General features: G+C 34.7%; 1 protein-coding gene across 2 annotated transcripts in view; it reads right to left on the bottom strand.

The window, feature by feature from the left end:
* The window catches only part of BTBD9 (BTB domain containing 9), a 135,771-nt gene that overhangs the window by 104,288 nt on the left and 11,568 nt on the right, over positions 1-19,915 (bottom strand). For both annotated transcript variants that reach the window (XM_074818130.1, XM_074818129.1), the window contains exons 6-7: positions 19,029-19,248; positions 15,022-15,141 (exon numbers count right to left, since the gene is read on the bottom strand). In XM_074818130.1, coding sequence (XP_074674231.1) covers positions 15,022-15,141; positions 19,029-19,248 — 340 coding nt within the window. The remainder of the gene's footprint in view (positions 1-15,021; positions 15,142-19,028; positions 19,249-19,915) is intronic.

The raw sequence follows: 19,915 nt of genomic DNA, 5'->3' as shown, positions 1-19,915 counted from the left end.
TAAATGCCATCATCCCAAAACACACAGAACAATGCATCACATTAACTGAGGTCCAATAGTTGCCAAAGCTAATAAAGGAAACAGACCAACTTGGGCAGACACTCAGTTTGCATTCCGTGCATTGCTTTAAGCAATTTTTCTTAACCTGTGATTTGGAGGATTCTTTAACAATAATTTTTGGAAGAATGTGCACTAAACAAGCTTATAGTACAGAATAAAATGTTCAGTCAACTTCCCTGTTGCAAAATGCCTTTTTAGATTAATTTTAGACACAAACTAATATTGTGTCTAAAATGTACCTTTTGAGAATTCCAACTTAGAAGTTTTTATTTAACAAGCCTAAACATTTTATTAAGTGTGGGATGATTCAGCAGACCAGTCATAAAAAACCCACAAAACCCAGATTCTCTCCAAAATTCAAGTATCTCGTCTCAGTCATCTTGTTTCTGATAATGACAAATACAAAACAACCACAATACAGAAACAAATGCCAGTAAAATGTAGAATGTCCATTGCCCCTTGAATAAAAAGTGCAGCCTCATTGGCGTTTAAAAGATGAATTCCAGAGTCCCATCATCTCCACAGATTACCAAATACAAACCTAATCACTCTTCTGCCAAAGCACTCATGTTTTCTCCTTCACACTTGCCTTATCTAGTGTAGATGTCTGATGTATAGAAATCCTAGGAAGTTATCTGAGCAGACAAGCCATCCCATCACCTCTATCTCACCTCTAGCTCCTACATACATCCTCTCTACTTCATTTGTACCATTTCTTCCCCCTCAAAAGTTTAAGTGATGCACATCTAAACTCAGAGCACTGTTTCTGAAAATACTTTCCAATAGTAGTTTTTTTTCCCCAATATCAATCAAATAGTGTTTTCCTGAGCATAGGTCTTACCTGCACCCTCCTGCCCTTGTACTAACATTCCTCCAAAGAAGTATTAATCTCTTCCATCACGTGCATACCTTAAGTTCGTAACATGAACACTCCTAACAAGGAACGATTCCCAAAGAAAAGAGGAATTATTCACATCATTTAGCTGCAGGCATCCAACTTGGGGAGCTATGTTGTGGTAACAGTCACCTGAGGTTTCCCAGCACTATCATTTAATATAAAAAGGCTTCTCTACAAGGCATTCAAAACACCACATTTAGGTTCATGCTCTCCATCAAGCCCTGGAAGAGGTTCTCTGCTCTCTATTAATTATATGTGCAATGTAGCAACATTAGCCTCCTCCAGCAATTTGTGTTAGCTTGCATTGGCCTCCAGAATTTGCTGTGAAGTCAGCCAAACTTTATCCTTGTCAGACTATTTCTGTGAAACATTATACAGTTCTGTGATGTAACAAATTTGACAGTAGTGGTCTCCAAAGAATTCTTATGTACCAGAAAATTAAATATCTAGCAGCATACTTTTTTGCAGAGCATCTCGCACGTCACATGAAAACTCAAGTGAGCATCTGCACTTCTCCAGCATTCAAACTGGTAAGAAACAGATACACAAGGAAAGCTGGCTTAAGAACAGTGTCCTAAATTTTTCATTGAAGTCTTAGTAGCAGAAGAATTCTTAATAAATAACCAGTTATGAAAAACATAAAGGAACCAATTTTTGTCAAAGAAGAATGAATATTGGTACATTATTTTGGCATATTATTACTCTAAACCAAACCTAACTGAAAGTTAGACTTGAGAAACACAACTATAATTTCTAGAAGATAGGCCTTTTCTAGCTACTTTGCCACACTCATCAGCAAGGCAGAAAGATGTGTCTTTTGAATGATCAGAACAGTTTCATTTTGATTTTCTTTGCATTCATAAAGGTGATAGGAAAAGTTTCAGTGGCTGCAGATAACTTTCCTGTTAGCTTGCTTGTGTATCATCACTACAAACCCCACAAGCTCAACTTGCATATGGCACTGTGAACCTTCCACAGATGTCTCATTCTCTACAAAATGCCAAGAGACTATTGGTAAGTTGTAGAAACAAAGTATTCTAAATATGCTGTTGACCCCAAACCTTATTATAATATTTATTTCCAGACACCTGTGGGGAAGACCAGTTAGGTGCTAGATGCAATGGTGGCAACACATGGCCACATACCAGGTGACGGTAAAGAGCCTTTAGTATCTTCCCAGAAATCAGGTGATGCGTAGATGATGCAGACGAGGCACAGGAACTACAAACTTTCCATAACACAAGGGATAAAAAGGGTTTAAGAAGTCTGAAAAAAATAATTTTCTAACAGTGGACACCAGCTTCTGTTAAAATGATGAATTATATGCTCTTCTGTGTACGTTATATGAGAGTATGGTGAACCCCTTTTTCTTAACTGTAATTCAGTACTCATGAACCTGTCTTACTACTGTTGATACGAGGAAGATGATATGAGGAAGACTGTCTTATTACTAATCTGCAGTATGTCAATCCACACCAAGAGGACAAAATATATTTATAGTTTCTAGTTTCATCCTGGAGTGAATCATTTCAATTTCATTCATTTTCACTTCAAAGAAATAATATGGATTTGCCATATTGAAACAATTTGTTTCCCTTTCATTTACACACTTATCTTTGAAGGCAAGATGAAATATGACACAGGAAGTCATCTCACTTTACAGCTGTTATACATGCTTTATAATTTACTACAAACTGGAATCATCAGTCGTAACATCTTCCAGCCCTTCACCTTACTCTGATCTACCAAAGTTTTAAAATCAGTTTTCATCTAAATATACATTAAATCCTTCCCTTAAAAAAATGGGGATGAAATACAACCTGAATGGGAACAGCAACTATGCATACACATATACACAGTGTTTCACCCAGATTTAGTTTTCCTACCTATTAAATCAAAATCAAAAATACTCTTGTAAAAATGCAAAGAAAAAATAACCCTCACTCTCTAAACAAAACATTAACATCACTAGTTAAACAAAAAAAATAATTAAAATTGTCCAACATCAGTGAGTCTTCATAAATACTCATTTACAGAGAAAACTGTCCTGTTACTGATACTGTAATAAGAATAATTTTAAAAAGCCAAGCGAAGTAATTCTTAGAAGTGAATTTTATCCGATAAAAAACTTATTAATATGCACTGAAGAACATAACTGCTGTATGGAAACACCCTAAGGCACAGTTAAGATTGACTGTATGCCTTAATACTATGTACTCATAATTTACTCCTAATTTTTTCAAATGTCCAAACACATGACTAATTTCTAGGCTCTAAACAGCTTGTTACAGAAACAGTAACACATTACTTCCTTTTGAATTAATTGCTCTTTTAAATAAAATTATTTTTTAACTCCATTATCCAAATTTTGATGGCATAAAGAGCGAGGGCGTCTGATAAGTTAATGTGAAGTTGAACATGTAATGTCAAATCACATGGGAAGTTAGTATAAACCCACACACAAATCCTACACATTTGAAAAGTCGAGTCTCTCAGACAAAACTCATGTTCTTCAAATTCATAAGGGCTTTTCAGGATTTTTCCAGTCCAATTTAATTGTAACCACTTAAAAATAAATCTGCAAAACAAACAAAAAATTTCCTCCCCTCAATTCTACATAGGAGGACATGAAAGAAAATAATTATTTTAACTTCAAAATGTTTCACTCACTTTAAAAGACTATAGTTCTAGTCATTAACTAAAAAAAAAAATTAAAAAAAAAAATCATGCATGTTCATCCTCCCCCCCAAAATAGGTATTTCGTAGCTTAAGAAAATCCCCTGATAGGTTTAGAGTTAAATTTTCAGGAAAAGAAGAAAACAAAACACCCACATTTGATTTTAGCTTCTGAAGTATATCAGAGAATTAATCTTTGCAAATAGTGGATCAACTTCAACCCAAAGAAATACTGACAAATCTTACTTTTTAAAGCTTTAACATAGGAGTTGAACAAAACTGCAAGTATCACGCAAGTCACACAGTCAAGGAACTGTGAGAGCCAAAGTTGTTTTCATTTGCAAAACACTGTCAATATCAAGAAGAGTCATGAAATCTATAATCTTGCTTCTAACTAGCCTGGGACGTAACAATTCTCGTTAGTTCAGTCTCCAAGTCTGGAGACGAAAGTAAGGTTTTTTGGGTAGTCAAATGCCAGTGGATCATTGAAATATTGCACATCATTGGGAAGGGTGCTGAAGACAAAACAGTGCTGTTGTGTCACTCTGTAACAGCTTGGTGCACCCATTACTCAAGTGCTTGTGTACAGTTTTGGTCTCCACACCTCAAGGAATACATAGTAGAGTCACAAAAGGTACAGAGATCACCTAAAATCATAAAAGCAACAGAGTAGGTGGAATCAAAGAGGAGATAGTTGAGAGGGCTATGCTTGACATTCACAAAATCTTTGAGTGGAAAAGGTGAATGCAGCATTGTTATTCACCAGATCCCACAATACTGGAACTAGAGGACACAAACTAGTAAAAGAACTGTCTAAACAGATAAAACTACTTTCTTTATTTAGTGGCAAATGAACTGTTAGAATTTGCTGCCACTAGAAGCTGTGAAAGCAGTTGGTAACAGCCCAATCAGAGAAGGACCTTAGATAAACGAATAGACAAGAAATTTATGAATGTATACTAACAGTATCAGAGGAGTATTAGGCAAATGGAACACAGAGGATGGCCAAGCTCACAGGCTCTCTCTGACCAGCACCTCCTGCTCTCAGGGTCAGAGACAGGACACAGGTTGAGGTGCCCCTTGATCTGACTCAATAGGGGACTTATGTTGTTAATGAGAATGCAGCTTGATTAGCCAAGTTTGCAATTTGCCATTAAAAGAGACAAGATAATTTAACTGAACAGAATACAGATTTAGAAATCAATATTTAATACACCTTCCATCACTGCTGTTATTCCCCAATACAATCAACAAAGAAAATGGTATGAAGAAAGGTAATGAAGCCACTACTTTACTGATCACTAATGATGTTACTTACAGTATCTAAAATTTCCGAGATCTTCATTACATTTCCAGTGAAGTATGGACATATTTGTCCTAATCTTACATATGAAAAACAAGCATGAAAGTACAAAGCTGTAAAAATTACTTTGTGGTAAAAATCAAAACCCAAATGCAGAATCCTGTGTTTTACAAAGACCACTCTTTCTCTCTTTTAGAAGACTTCACAAGTAATAAAATAACTGCTTCCAGTAGCAGCCTGAAAATGAGAAAACGCACATGGCTTTCCTATAATTAACCCTGCTGTAAAAACCACGATCTTTTAAAACATTTTTCACTTGCACTGATTTTTCTTTTCTGAACATGTTGTATTTTCTGTGATCTCTCTCTTCCATTGCTTTCTTTCCTTCACTCACTCATTTCTGTCAGTTGAAGATGCTTATGCATGCTTTCACATGTCTTATTTCCTATAAATTTGATTCTCTATAGCACCTAATTTGTTAATTTTTATTTATTGGTCTTTTCAGCTTGATTTTTCATTTTCAATTGTTTCTGTCCTATCTTTTTCCATACCAGGACGTGAATATTCCTTTCACAGAAAACTATTAGAATATTCCTAGAACAGAAAACTATTTAAAAGCTGCATCAATTGGAACCATCAGCCTAATCATCCAACTGAAACTGAGATGAGAAAGAGCAAGTACAGTCCAAGATAGAGAAGCTTAAGTTCAACACCAGTTCTACAAGCTTCTTTTGAGAAGAAAAAGAACACTGAATAAAGCAGTTTATGACTTTACCATTCATACACTGACTTATACCTTTAAAAAGTGCTACATGGAAGGTAACATGAGGTTTGTGAACAAAGAATCAAGTTTGACCACAGACAAATTTGCTTTACTATAAAACTCCTAACGTCATCCAAATTATTCCAAAATTGAGACTGGCCTAGTATTGGTTGACAGATGGCTTTATAAACTTAGAAACTGAAAAGTGAATCCACATCAGTGTATTACTTGGTTTTACATATACAATTTGAATATTCATAATGTGTAATTGTAAGCATGGTACAGTGTTCCAGATACACATCAACAAACCATGCCCATTATCTGCTGAGAAATAGGGAAAAAAAAAGAAAGGCTTTGTACAGCGGCAGCAAACAACTTCAACAGATGGCCATCACTGATCAACAAACTAAAATAAACCAGAATTCATACAAATTTGGCCAAACAAGCTTTCCTTTTGTAAAAGCCTGTCTTTGGAAATATATATGGCAAGTTTTCACAGTTAATTCTAGCTTTTGGAGTGTAACAGAAATCACAGAAGAGGATTTAAAGAAAAAGAGTGTTGAAGATGCCTTTTAAACACAGATTTGTCTTACGCAACATTAACTATAAAATACAACTTGCTGTAGAATTATTATGAACAATTTGATAATTTAGTGTTTAGATATATCTTTATGTATCACTGTCAAGATGAATAACTGCTAATAATTTTCACCTATGTCAGATCTCTTTTATGAGGTGAAACAGCTTGAAAACAAACCTGGAGACAATTTACAGTTTAAGAAACTCACAATGAATACATCAAAATTTAGAAAACATAGAAATTCTAACCATAATAATAAGCAGGGGTTTTTGTAGTATGTCAAATGTGAGAAATAAGTAATCTAGATCTCTTAAAAAGTTAATTGTTTCTTCTAAACCATAAGCCAAAAAATAAGAAAAGAATATACAATACTTTCTTATAATTCATATGCAACAAACTGGAATGTCAGGTGCGCTCTCACATTTCTCAGGTATTTTTATACAAGCAATATTGACCCCTCTACACACGCTTTTTCAGACAAATATTCATTTCCAGAGGATGAGCTGTCTGGCAGGTTGTCATTGACAGCTGAAATGCACACTAGCTTTTTTGCTTTTCCTCAAAGCAGAATTGGGCTCTTTAGGTTAGAATAACTGAAATTGTTATGGCAGAGACAGAGAAGGAATTTGAGAAGAAAAAAGCTGCCTTGATAAAGTTCTTCATGAAAAATGTTATTTATTATGCCTGTAGAGAAATGAGCTTCTATATCACTAGGACCACATTTGGAGCTGAAATTAGAAGTGTAAACTTAAGATCAAAAGTATACACAACCTGAAATTAAGAAAGCGATTTTTTAAATCAATAAATACTCTGTCCCAGACAAGGCAGTAGCTTTCTTGATCCTGTGTAGATGATCTACATTATTTGAAAAATTTGAGACTATCACCTTACCTTAGAAAAAGAAAAAAATGCCAGATTGAACACATACTTCAAAAAAGATGTTTAAACACTGATAGACAGAAAGATAATCGAGCAGGACCTAGCCACTAAAACGGAGACTTCGGGAAATCATTTCCTTGTACTTCACAAAGTTAAAAAGCAAGGTATTGGAAACATACCAATAAAGATCCCTCAGTATGATCACCTTCTACCAGAAAGAATGATTAGACCTTCTCCTCACCCCCGCAAAATAACCCAGAAAACTGCATGCCTGCAGTGAAAACTGATTTGTGAAAATAACATCAGTGAAAACCCTCAAAGGTCTGGAGTGGCATTTCAAAATTGCTTTTTTACATATCTCTGGACATTACATTATCACTGTATAACACACAGCATTAGAATTAGGAAAAGATTTTAAGATTTCAGTTATCCAGAAATTAAGAAAAGCTAATTTGTATTGTGTAGCAAGGTTTTGGTTTTTTCCTGAACTCTGAAACATCAGCATATCTGCACAGTTAGAAATAAAATATTTACACAACAGTCAATGTTTCCCAAAGCACAGTACAAATAAAATAACTAATCAACATGTTGCCTACGCAACCATTTGTATTTCTTAAGTGCTGTAACTAAGGTAAAGATGGTTTCAGTTGCTCAAGTTTAATCATTCCATTTGCAAGAAACCCTTTTGTAAGGAAATTAGTGATTTAGTGAGGAAAAATTTTTCAAATGCTTTTCAGACCGACTGAAGGCCTTACCACAGCTCCTGCCAGCAACTCTTACTCTATGTTTTTCAGTTAGGTCAGTGATGTAGTAAGGTTGCATTTTAACTTAAAACAATGCTCAAAAACTTCTTTTGGGTGCCCGTGTGCTTCTTCTGAACACCACCATTCTCTACTGGGGGAGGGAAGAGGATGCAGAATTACTTGCGTAAGTCAGTGATAAATTAGATCTGCAAACACTGCTTTCTCCTCAGTTTATTTCAAGTACCTGAGACAGTGTTTCAACTGTTGTTTCCTCAAGAGTTAACTCCTCACTTGTTTCAACATCTTCTTAAATTGAACCACATTCTGAATGCCTTTTGTCAAGTTATTATCCACTAAGCTTCCACCAGGCACAGGAAAACTGCAAAATGGGTATCTACTATAGGTAAGGATGTCAGAGACCTACTGGGGCTGAAAGTGAGACATTGCTGCTTAATCAGCGGCTAATTTCAATGAGTAACTCTCCCAAGTGGAAAGAAAAATAAAATGACTGCACCATCACCAATACAAAGCACAGGTGTCTGAGGCTGCCTGACCAAGAACAGAATTAAATAAAAAGACTTGTCTAGCCTATACTTGAAAAATCACATCACTTGTCACTACCTGTGAAATAATTGTGCACAACTACCAACACTTCTTAGTTTAGAACTACATTAGTACTGAAACATTTACTCTTATTACATTTTACTTTTTTCAATGCTCAGCAGACAGGGTCTACAATTTAATTTGTCTCCACTCAGGCAGAGGATTACAAATGGTGTAATCATTAGCAGCAAAAACTGTTGAAGCAGTGAACAAAAAAACCACCCAATATCATCAATGTTTAATAAAAGGAAAGGCAAGAAATTCTCTCTGCACTGATAAATACATTTAATACATGAGTACACACCTTCTGAAGTAAAAATAATGCTACACCATGTTTTCTATAGCAGCCAAGTACTTTAAGGTAAAACACAGAGCACTTAGACATATTATACCACTACTAATGCAACCTACTAGTATTAGAACACCTCAACATTTTTCAATGTAAAACAAATTAAAAAACAGGAAAAAGAATACGCTTAAATAACGCCCCACATTTACAGCACTATTCTACAGGCATCTATCAGTTATTTTAACAGAAACATGCTTTAGGACCAAAATTTCATGCAGTAATAATTAATTAGTATTTCCCTTTGATTAGTCACATTATAATATCTCAAGAAGAGATAAGACAATAAAATAGTAGCGAATGCAGATAAAAAAATCAACCCCTTTCCCCTTTCATTATCTTTTGCAAATTCTGATATTACTGACAAAATAGCATTACATTTCAAACTATAAATTGATCTGGTCAGGCAAATACTCCCCCAGTTAAAACTCAGCATCATCCAATGGGAGATGAAACATGGAAAACAAATTGGGAGTTTCCTTCTGATTTAATGTACCATCTCTCTACTTGCTCTCTCTATAGCAAAAACAACAAACCAGATGATTCTGTAAACCTGGGAAGTCTAGTACACAAGCACAACATACACTAGGAATAACAGTTTCACTAAAGAAGTTTAAACAGAAAAAAAGTCTTTTAAACTTTTATTATAGCGACACCTTGTGGCTACATTTGACTTATTCTGAAACCTCTCAAAATTTTTCATTTTTTTGTTATTGCTTTAACGAAATTCATAAAAATTTGTGGTCTAGGACTAAGTAAAAAGATGAAGCCGCAAAACAAAAATGAAAGGAAGACAGAAGTGAGAAGGATAAAACAGAAAACAGCATTGCCCATTCAAAGATCTCTAGAAGTATTAACATTTACTTAATGTATTTGCAGTTTTTAATCCCTAAAAAGAGACGTGGCTTAGAATCACAACTCTGACTGCTATCTAAATTTGAAATCTGTCCGTTTTGGTTTTTTTTAAATGAACTATTGTTGCTAACCCATAGTCAAACTGATATCCACATGGGATATGAAAAATAGCCCACAAGCAGCTCTTTTATGATTTTTAATCACTGATTTGTTGAAACACAATACAATTCAACATTGTCAGGACCACGGACTGAGTAAGTGATATGTAAGAATTACCCTGTTAATATAATCAAGAAGATGGTATTCATTTTTTCAGGTCAATGACAGTGTAAACAGTTGGCTTGATTAACAATTGCATGTTAAAATCACTTGGAAATAGAGAAAAATATTCACTTCAAAAATCAGTAAGAAACCACACAAGGAAAACACACACACAAGCATTCTCTTCTACACTGCCTAACTATTAAAACAGGAAGCTGGAACAACTATGAACCTAAGACTTGTTCTTAAGTTTGACAGGAACTTCCTTACATTATTTTCTGTCTCCCATCTTTCCTCTAAAGGGAGTCTTCAGCTCTGAATGAAAATTGCTATATAAGTGCAAACAATGAAACCAGGATGAAAATAAATTCTAGAAAAATGCAGTACCATTTTAAAAAACAAAAAAAGCTACCCTGTACTCCCACTCTCTTATTTGCTTTCTCTGCATAGTATATGGCTGTTCAATTTTTAAAGGTGCTGGAATAATGTCCTGAAAAGCATTTAAAAAAAATAAATAAACAAAACTCTAAAATACAACTATGTCAATAAAAAGCCCAGGTATTATACCTAGCATTTTCTTTTACTAAAAAAAAAAACCTCAAAATACAGCAACACTCTCTCACCTGTTGTACTAAACTTCAATGCCTAAGAAATATTCTTCCTTGTACAAATTGGCTTGTATAACTAAATCAGGGATTACATTCCACATATCACAAATAAATTATCTTCTGTGTGTGAGAAAGCATAAACCATCTTCTTATCTCCTTTTCATTATAGAATTTCAGAGTCTTTGGTCCTTTTACTTTCCATCTAAAAATCTAGACAAAGGTTATGGCTGGCAAAAGTTATTCTGACCTTATTAAAACATAGACTTGAGCATGTAAGTAAGTAACAGGCAAAAGAAAAGAGTGTAAATAACATTATCATGTTACTTACCTGATTCTGTCTGATCAATTTGGCTTGATACATGCTTTGCCAAGTACAAATTTTCATGGGAAGCACAATAAAACCCCTAACTAACACTATTGTGAATATTCTACAATGCTCCATATATCAAAAAAATCAGTCATGATAAAGACTATAACACACGTAATACAATAAATGGCTTATTAAGGAGATTGAACAGGTCTTAAATCATTGTGGAATAAATTACTTATTTTATTTAACAATTAACAGCTAGAAGGTTGCATTTTTTTAATGCAGCTAGTGTGAAAGAGGCATTTATTGCAGATTTGAAATTGGATAGATTTACTTAAGAGAAAAGTGAAAGGTTTTCAAAAAACAAACAAAAAAAGCAACCTGCATACATGCAAATAGAAGATACATTCTGTCAATTTTTAATGCCCATGGAAACATTTGAATAGCTTTTTAAAATCAGGTGAACACGTTAGTTCAGCCCTTGACAGCTCTTACCTTGCAGAACTAATATTTATGTGAAAGGTAACTCAAAAAGGCAACTAACCTTGCCTAATGTTACAGGACTCATATTCCCTTCATAATCTATGTTTGAACAATTGCTCTAGTGTATCAGACACAAACAGGCTGTCCTTCAACAACGTGTACAGAATTTTGGCATGTTCTACTCCCTTGCTTTGAAAAAGCGTGTAAATAAAAAAAACACCCAATAACCCTTGTCTCCAATTCTTTGTTGCTCCTCGAAATGTCATCCTATACAGTGATGCCATAAAGTGCTCTGAGATAAAATAAACTTTCTTTAAAATAAAAATCCCAAAACACCACCTATCGCAAACCTATACTGGTAAAAATCTGAACTGTGAAAGACACCTAGTCCATCATCTTCTTCTGAAAATGCATACAAACCTTCAAAAAAATTGCTGTGTGCTTCCCTAAGTGGTTGCTTGCAGAGAGATTATTATCTGCATTGCTAAGACAAAAAGGGAATAAATGTTAAAACTAATGGCAAGAAGACAGAGCAAAGCACGATGCTTGCAATGCACTCCTCAGTTCCATTGTCCATAAACAGGAAAATGTTAGTACTGGGGCTTGTCACACTGACTCAAGAGTATACAACAGAAGCAGTGTTGAGAAATATGAAAACATAACTAGTTTTGGACGTAAAGAATGTATTGATTAACCTAGTGCTAATAAATATGAGTGATTTGCCAAGTTATGTTATAGTCTTCCATCAAAAATTGAAACACTTATGTCTTCAAATGAAATAAATGAGGTTTTTTCTCATTATCTGTTGATAATCTGATAACAATTTCTTTCTAGACAGAGCATATAAAACACTTAAAACATATCTGCCCTTTGGTAAACATGTATAACTTATCTATAAAAGAAGAATATCAAATATTAAAAGAATACATTCTGACATAATCTCGTATTAACTCATATTTTAAATCTGTGCTCATAACACTGGAGATCATATATTTTTTAGATGACAAAAACCTGTTACATATTTTAGGATTTCTTTTTGTGTATGTTAGTATCCTAGAGATAACTATCTTAGCTCATTTAAGCAAACAAAGCTACTTTAAATACATGATCACAAAAACCTGAAATTAGAGACAGAAATAATGTTTAGTACTCCTTGCCTACTTCTTTCTAAACAGAATATTAACTAAAAGCCAGACCAATAAAAGTCAAATACCAATATGTATCTGTACATAGCCCCCTCCCCCACTCAAAGCCTCTCTTATAGAGGTTATCTGGTCCAAACCCCTATCAAAGCAGAGCCAACCTTCAAGGTAGACCTATTTATATTTATATAAAAAAAAAATACAAAGTTCTTAAAGTGGAACTCCTTAAAAATTTGTTAGCAGTTTTAGGTCTCTGTTTACATTTTAAACATCCTTTTCTTCTTATTTACAGGAAAAAAATACATAAGAACAATAAATTATAGCTGCAGTACTTTTACTTTTGACTAGCAAATGTACTCTTAATATAATTCAGGTTTCAATTCACTGATGTAAAGAGAGATTATAGAACGGCCTTATCTAAACTACACTGAATTATTATGTTGACTCAACTGAGAACTCATATTGCCTTAAGGTTACTCCTTAACAATAAGTACTCATAAACTTATACTGCTACATGACTTTCTCTTCAGCTCTTTCACTCACTCTTCAAAGTAGCTGCACCTTCCGGGAATTCCCTACCACTTTGTGGATATGATAACAGAGATTTATAGAAAGTAACAGGTTTACTGGGGATCATGGAGTCAAACAGGAAAAATTAGAGGACTATGTGATAAGGAAATCTGTGTTGTAGTGGTACCTGGACAACTGTATACTTCAAATATCTGCTAAAATAAAACTGCAAGGGGGAGGTTTCCAGGTGTGCTTCCGCATTCATTTAAGTGGATAATACATAGCTATGCATACAAAAACAGCACATGAAATTAATTCCCTCCTGATAATCTGCTCCTCCAATAGAGGGCAAGTCACTTACACAGGATTAAGAGATCACTGGAGAGCTAGAATATACAAGAGGTCCTTTTGTGCCAAAAAATGAGTTGGGTACCACCTAAAACTCTGGAATAACATTCTCCCATCCACCCTTCCCTCTCCATACTTTCAGGCAAGGCTACAAAGAGCCTTCACCAAAACAGAACCATGATGCTCTCAAAACAGCACACACACAGATGAAGACAGCTGAGGTGGGGGATGACAAAGAGATAATATGTTGTTGCAACAGAAAAATCACTTTTGGACAAGTCTTTGGATGAGGCCAAAGAATGGTTGCCCTTTTGAAAGAAGATTAAGGAAAGTCCTACCGTAACACCCTAGACCTCTTCAAATCTTCTTGGTAACATGACAGAAGGAAAAAAGCTGTGCTTACTAACAATCTGTCCACTTTGCACCAAGTTAAGGTCACACACACACAAAAAATATATCCCCAGAAAATGTTAAATACCTACAAACTCCATGAGGCATTTCATCATTGCTAGATGATTTATCACAGGTACCTCCAAGTAAAAATTTGTCAGATATACACACAAACTAAGGGACAGCACCAACTATTTCAGAAAGAGAAAACAGTAAAACCAGAATCATAAAACTTACAGGGAAAAGGTGAGGATGTATTTGTTTGTATCAGGAAAAATAAACTTCAGGTCAGTTATATTCGGTATGAACTTAGTAAAAGATAGGGAGGCTGAGAAAGTTATCTGAGAAGGAGACACACACAAGTGACCCACCAGACTATTTCCCCATAGACTACAACTGCTTGCCAGCAATCCCATGCTGCAGAGCAGTAAAGATCAGAGAAAGAGATCATTCTTTGGGAAAAAGAAAGCACTCCCCCTCCTTGAGGATTCCAAGAGTTGTTCTGCTGATTAAACAGTTTGTGTCTACAGAATAATTATTACTATACAGGGCATTTCCTCTTTGGGTCTGTGACCCAAAACCTAATGATGATAACATCTTTGGAATCTACACATTGTAGCCTCTCTATCAATGAGCTTACTTCAGTTTTTGGATAAGACAGCTTCAATATGATTATAAGCTTTTTCCAGAATTCCCAGCACCTAGAGTAAAAAGACATCACCACCTTAATAACGATTAAATCCATCTAGCTGCTTTGGTTTACACAAAGCATTGCTCAAACCTCCTTAGCCCCAACTCTCCCCTTTCACTCTTTCAGAATTATTTAAAACACACTTTCAATGAAACAGCAGAAAATATATAAAAGATATTAAAATACATTTCCAAGTTCTATAGCAAGTATGTAAACACATTTTAAACATTTTGGTGGTCAAGGAATGATGTTTACTACTGAGTGAAAAAAACAAATCAACTGCAAGAGGAAAAGTGAGTATGACTAAAAAAACAAAAAAGGAGAAAGAGATACAGAGTTAGAGATGGAAGCATCACAATTTTCAAAACAGGATACCTGCAATTTATCACCTATATTTATAGCAAAAGAGCATCCATCAAGATAGACAAATGTTCTTTTTTTAAGATAGCTAATGAAAGTTGTGTATATTATACATTATCAGAAATACATAATGCAGTAGCAAAATCCAGCAACTTCTCCTGGTGTCTACATTATTTAATGACAGCCATGCAACATTACATTGATGAACTAACCTGCAGACACGGGCAGGAAAATACAGATTCTGCCAGGACCGACAGAGGTATTTAGAGTGATCAATAACCCGAATCCAGTCTAACTCGTCCATGGACACCTCAATGTAGTAGGAATACGATCTGTGGATTGTCAAAAAAACCTGGTTAGAATACAAGCAGCCACATTTCAGGTATTAAATTTCACCCTTTCTTCTGGATTTTCAGTTGTTTTGAAAAGAAGGCTATTTGTTCCTACCCACAGACCTGTACCTAAGATACCTAAAAGAGATCCCTATTTTCAAATAGCTTTGAAGATAAATTCACATGCAGTTACATGTTTTCAGAATGACTTAAAACATCCTAACACTCACAATCTGCAGTAATTAGATGAGGCCATGTACGCAACGGAGACTTTCAATTCAAAAATAATAATCTGTATTCCTTCTGCATGAAATAAATCTAAAACACCAGTGATACAGTTATTATTTCTATTCCCATATCAATAAAGAAAAATAAAAAACATTTAGCAGATCAAAAATACACATTCAAACCCTTCACTTGAAAAAAACAAATTTACTTTATCATCATTTTCTCACTGATGCTGTTCTTCTATCCCTTTCAGTTGTTTACGATACATTAAGCCTGTCACTACTTACATATCCCAAAACTACCTCATCAAAATGAAAAAAAAAAAGGTCATCAACAGAATCTGTGTCTTCCTCTTGCTTATCAATTATGTTTAGCCTATAGTTTGCTGTTAGGAGAAAGAAAACTCATACTTAAAAGGCAGAACTATTTCCATATTATACCTACAACAGTGATACTCAGAAAGAAGTAGGAACTCCACCTGTGGATCAGCAAATCATGAAACATGTTTCAGAGTATTTTTGCTCTTAATATATTAGTCTGCAACATACACAGGCATTTCAACAGCACCATGTTAGTACTTATCCTGCTTTCACACTGATTTCTAGAAGAAGAGCTGCTCTTCCAGAGTTCTACATGACACTTTTTGTTAAACATTAAATGTCTTATTAATATTCACAACCCATATAAATACACTGTGTTTTAGCAACATTATTATTACTAGCCTATGCATATTTAACTGAAGTAGGCTCCAGCATTTTAGAGTTCGAGCAGTTTGGATCCAGAAGTTTCTGTCTGTCCCCTGTGTGGTGAGAATTTAGGGGTTCTCACATCACCATTGCTAGAATAATGTAAATTTGTAACCAATAGGCGACATGCTTTTTTTTTTTTTTTTTTTTTTTTGCTTGGTACCTTCAGAAACCATCTCAAAAATATAGTTCCAATACCATACACAACATTATGCCTTTTATTTTTCTTAAGGATAGCATCTTTTTTGGAGAGCTAATTTGGACAGCTAGTCTCCTTAGCACTTTCACATCTAAAGATTCATCTGTTAATAACACCTCTAAACCAGAAGTGCAAAACATGCCCATTAGTTTGTATTTGATTCTGTTAAGAATGTACATTATCTATATAAAGATATCCATTAGACCAGAGCTTCACAGAGACAGTTAAAATGAATGAGTAGTTTAAAAAGATGTTCAACAAGAATCTACCCTGTGCTTGTACAGTTGCTAAAACATCTCTTTTGGAGACATTATTCAGGTATCCCATGAGAAAGATGCAGACAAGTGGCTGGTAATTCTTACACTAAAAAAGCATATAGGTTGGAAAGGATTTATAGAAAAAGCAAGGACAATCTTAGAGCAAGTTCCTTAAGGTCTTGGCTGGTAGAGTTCTGCATACATCCAAGGGCTGATATCCATAACCTCTCTGTGCAAACTCTTCCCAATTTCAACTACCCCATTATGAACTATCTTCCTAATATTTTAATTGGAATTTATCTCGTTGCTTGTGTCCACTGCTCTCTGCCCTCTCAGCACACAGCTGTAAGAGGAGTCTGGCCCTGTATTCTCTATATTCTTCCATTAAGTAGGCGAAGACAGCATTAAGTTCTCACTTCTACGTCTTCTCCTCTTAAAACAGCAAGTTCTTTCAGTATCTCCTTGTACATCGTGTCCTCAAGCTCTCATCATCTTGGTATCCTGTTGAACTCACTCCAGTATGTCAGTATCTTATACCGAGGAGCCTACAACTGGACAAAATACTCAATGCTTCCTTTTCCATTTATCTTAGACAGTTGAGCTCCTGGGGGAAAAAAACCTGACAATTCAGTACTATACCTGATAAGAAGCAAAAAAAAGTCCAACAGCAAACTTTTCACAGAAAAACAAAAAATTCAGGATAACACAGAAACTAGATACTAAACCACTGTACCCTCAGTATTTTATGGGGACAAAAAACTCAAGAGGTCCATCTTGCCTGATATTCTGCCAGCAACAATCATTTGTTCTACAAATTTCAGAGGAAAGGCATAGGACACCAAGCAACAGATATTTTTTTAATAAGTTGTCCCAAGGAGAAGGGTTTTTCCCTAAGTTTCAGCAGCTTTTATGTCTTGCAGATGAGGGCCATTTTACTAGTTACTAGCTCTCTAAAAATTGCTAGAGAACTCCTCATTATCAATATAGCTCTAATACTTATCAAATTTTATAAAATTGGTTGATAATTGGTTTAGAAATTTGGTTGATCTTCTGGGACAAGTAGTATAATATTGTATGAAGTAGTTCCTTGTACCTTCAAAGTTTTACTTTTCAATCTTCCCAAAAGAAAGAGAGGAGAAGCATAAATTTCAGTTGAACTGAATCAGAAGTACTTGAAACAATAGCTAAAAATTCATGCAGTTTGTTTTGAATTATTAATAACTGAAATTAATATTTTAAAAAGAATTTACAAAAAATAAAACCAAAAATCAATAAAACATTAGTACACCCTGTTATAAAAATAACACAGCTTAGTTAAGAAAACAAAATGCAACTCTTGCATTTCTAAACTGTTAGTCTGGATGTAATATAAAATTAATCTTTTATCATAAAGGTAATAATGTGTTGAAAGTATAAGTAGCTTGTTTTATTGTTTTTAATAGAAAATTGCTTATGAATACCTGCATGAGCTGTCTACTAAACAGTAAAATCTTTGTCATGGCAAGTTATAAAATAATATATTCAATGTGTCTGATAAAAAGAACCTTGCAATTTTCCTACTTAAGCAGCCACTCAATTGTTCAAATACGCATAATTTGATCTTTCATGCATTCCATAATAATCTAAAGTATCTGAGCATAAATTGGCTAAGGCATCTATGACAGTTCATACTTCACCAGTCTCACCATGAAGTGGCTTCTAATAACTACTGTAGTTAGTCAGTAATTCACATTCTAAATAAATATTAATATCTCTCAATTATTGTCAAAGTGGGGTATTTCTTGACAATTTTGTTATATTGAAAAAATCTGAACAAACATTCCTTCAATGTCAAGGGGAGGTTTAGACTGGACATTAGGAAAAAATTTTTCACAGAAAGAGTGGTCAGACAGTGGAATAGGCTGCCCAGGGAGGTGGTGGAGTCACCATCCCTGGATGTGTTTAAGGGTCGTTTAGATGAGATGTTGGGGGATATGGTGTAGGGGAGAACTTTGTAGAGTAGGGCTGATGGTTGGACTCGATGATCCCAAGGGTCTTTTCCAACCTGAATGATTCTGTGATTCTGTGAATGTAAATATGTAAAAAAATATGGTTTCTGCAAGAGGACTAGAATACTGTTTTTCAAACTAAAATAAAAGCAGTTGGAAACTAAGTGGCAAATAGAAAACAATTAAAACAATTTAAATTACATAAACTTTCATTAGTAATATAAACTATTTAATGAAGACAGAAAATACATTGAAGTATTATGAGGTAGTTTAATATCACAAAATATGGTCTTGTGTGTAAGTAAGCCAACCTACACTTAAAAACCCCAATATTTTCAAATAAAACTTGTCATCTCCAACACTGTATCATGTTGTTTCTATATAGCATTTTGATGAATATTTCGCACTGATATATTATTACCAGTATAAAATGCGTTACCTTCCCTTTTTATGGCAACTTAGCACCTACCGACTATCTCTGTCCCACAGGAGTATTCGTATGTGGTTGATTATCGATGGCTGGCCTAGTTTAATTTCAATTCCAGAACGGCAGTCATCGTCAATCGGGTGTCGAGAGAAGCCATGATCCAAGTCATAGTTCTGAGTATCCCCATCTAATAAAGCAGACTTCAGCTCGCCTTTTACAACCTGAGCTCCATACTTCATTGTTGCAATATTTTCCCCTGGTACTAAGAAGAAAAGGAAATAATTACTTAATTTTTACACTCTCATACTGCAAATTAGATGTTCTGAACATCAACTGTATTAGGTCAGAACAAAGATTTATTGCCAGTATCCTTTCTTGGCCACAACACATGCTCAAGAAAAAAACATAAATACAAGAAGAGTGGCATTTTAGAAATTTTGCTTCTTCCATTTCATTCAATGTTCCCCTAGGTCTTTTATGGTAATAATAATTAGTGGTAATTTACTAGTATGTACTATCTATATTCTCAGCCCCCTTCATGATTTTACAGAATTCTATTGAACCTTCCTCATTCAATCATCACTTTCCTCTTGGTTTTAAAGTTTTGGTCTATTTACACTCTTCTTGTGATCAACCTCTCACCATACCTCTAATAATTTTTTTATCCTTTCTTTCCCATTTTTTTGTTCTAATTTCACCTGGGTTTTTGAGTGGGTTTTGGGGTTTTTTTGAAGTGGAAGGAAACTAAAAATCACATTAAATGCTCAAGATGTGGATGCATCATGAATTTGCAGGGTAGTATATCCAGTGGTATAGCTATACAAGCTATTTTGATAGGTATACAAGCTTCCTGTACTCTGCAAAGTTAAACAAACCTGAGTGAAACAGGAAACTTGGCTGCTTGGGCTTTGAACCAACACAGTAAAGCA

This window comes from Strix aluco, chromosome 3, assembly GCF_031877795.1.
Source record: "Strix aluco isolate bStrAlu1 chromosome 3, bStrAlu1.hap1, whole genome shotgun sequence".
Lineage (NCBI taxonomy): Eukaryota > Metazoa > Chordata > Aves > Strigiformes > Strigidae > Strix > Strix aluco.
This window is presented reverse-complemented; position numbering and strand designations above follow the sequence as displayed.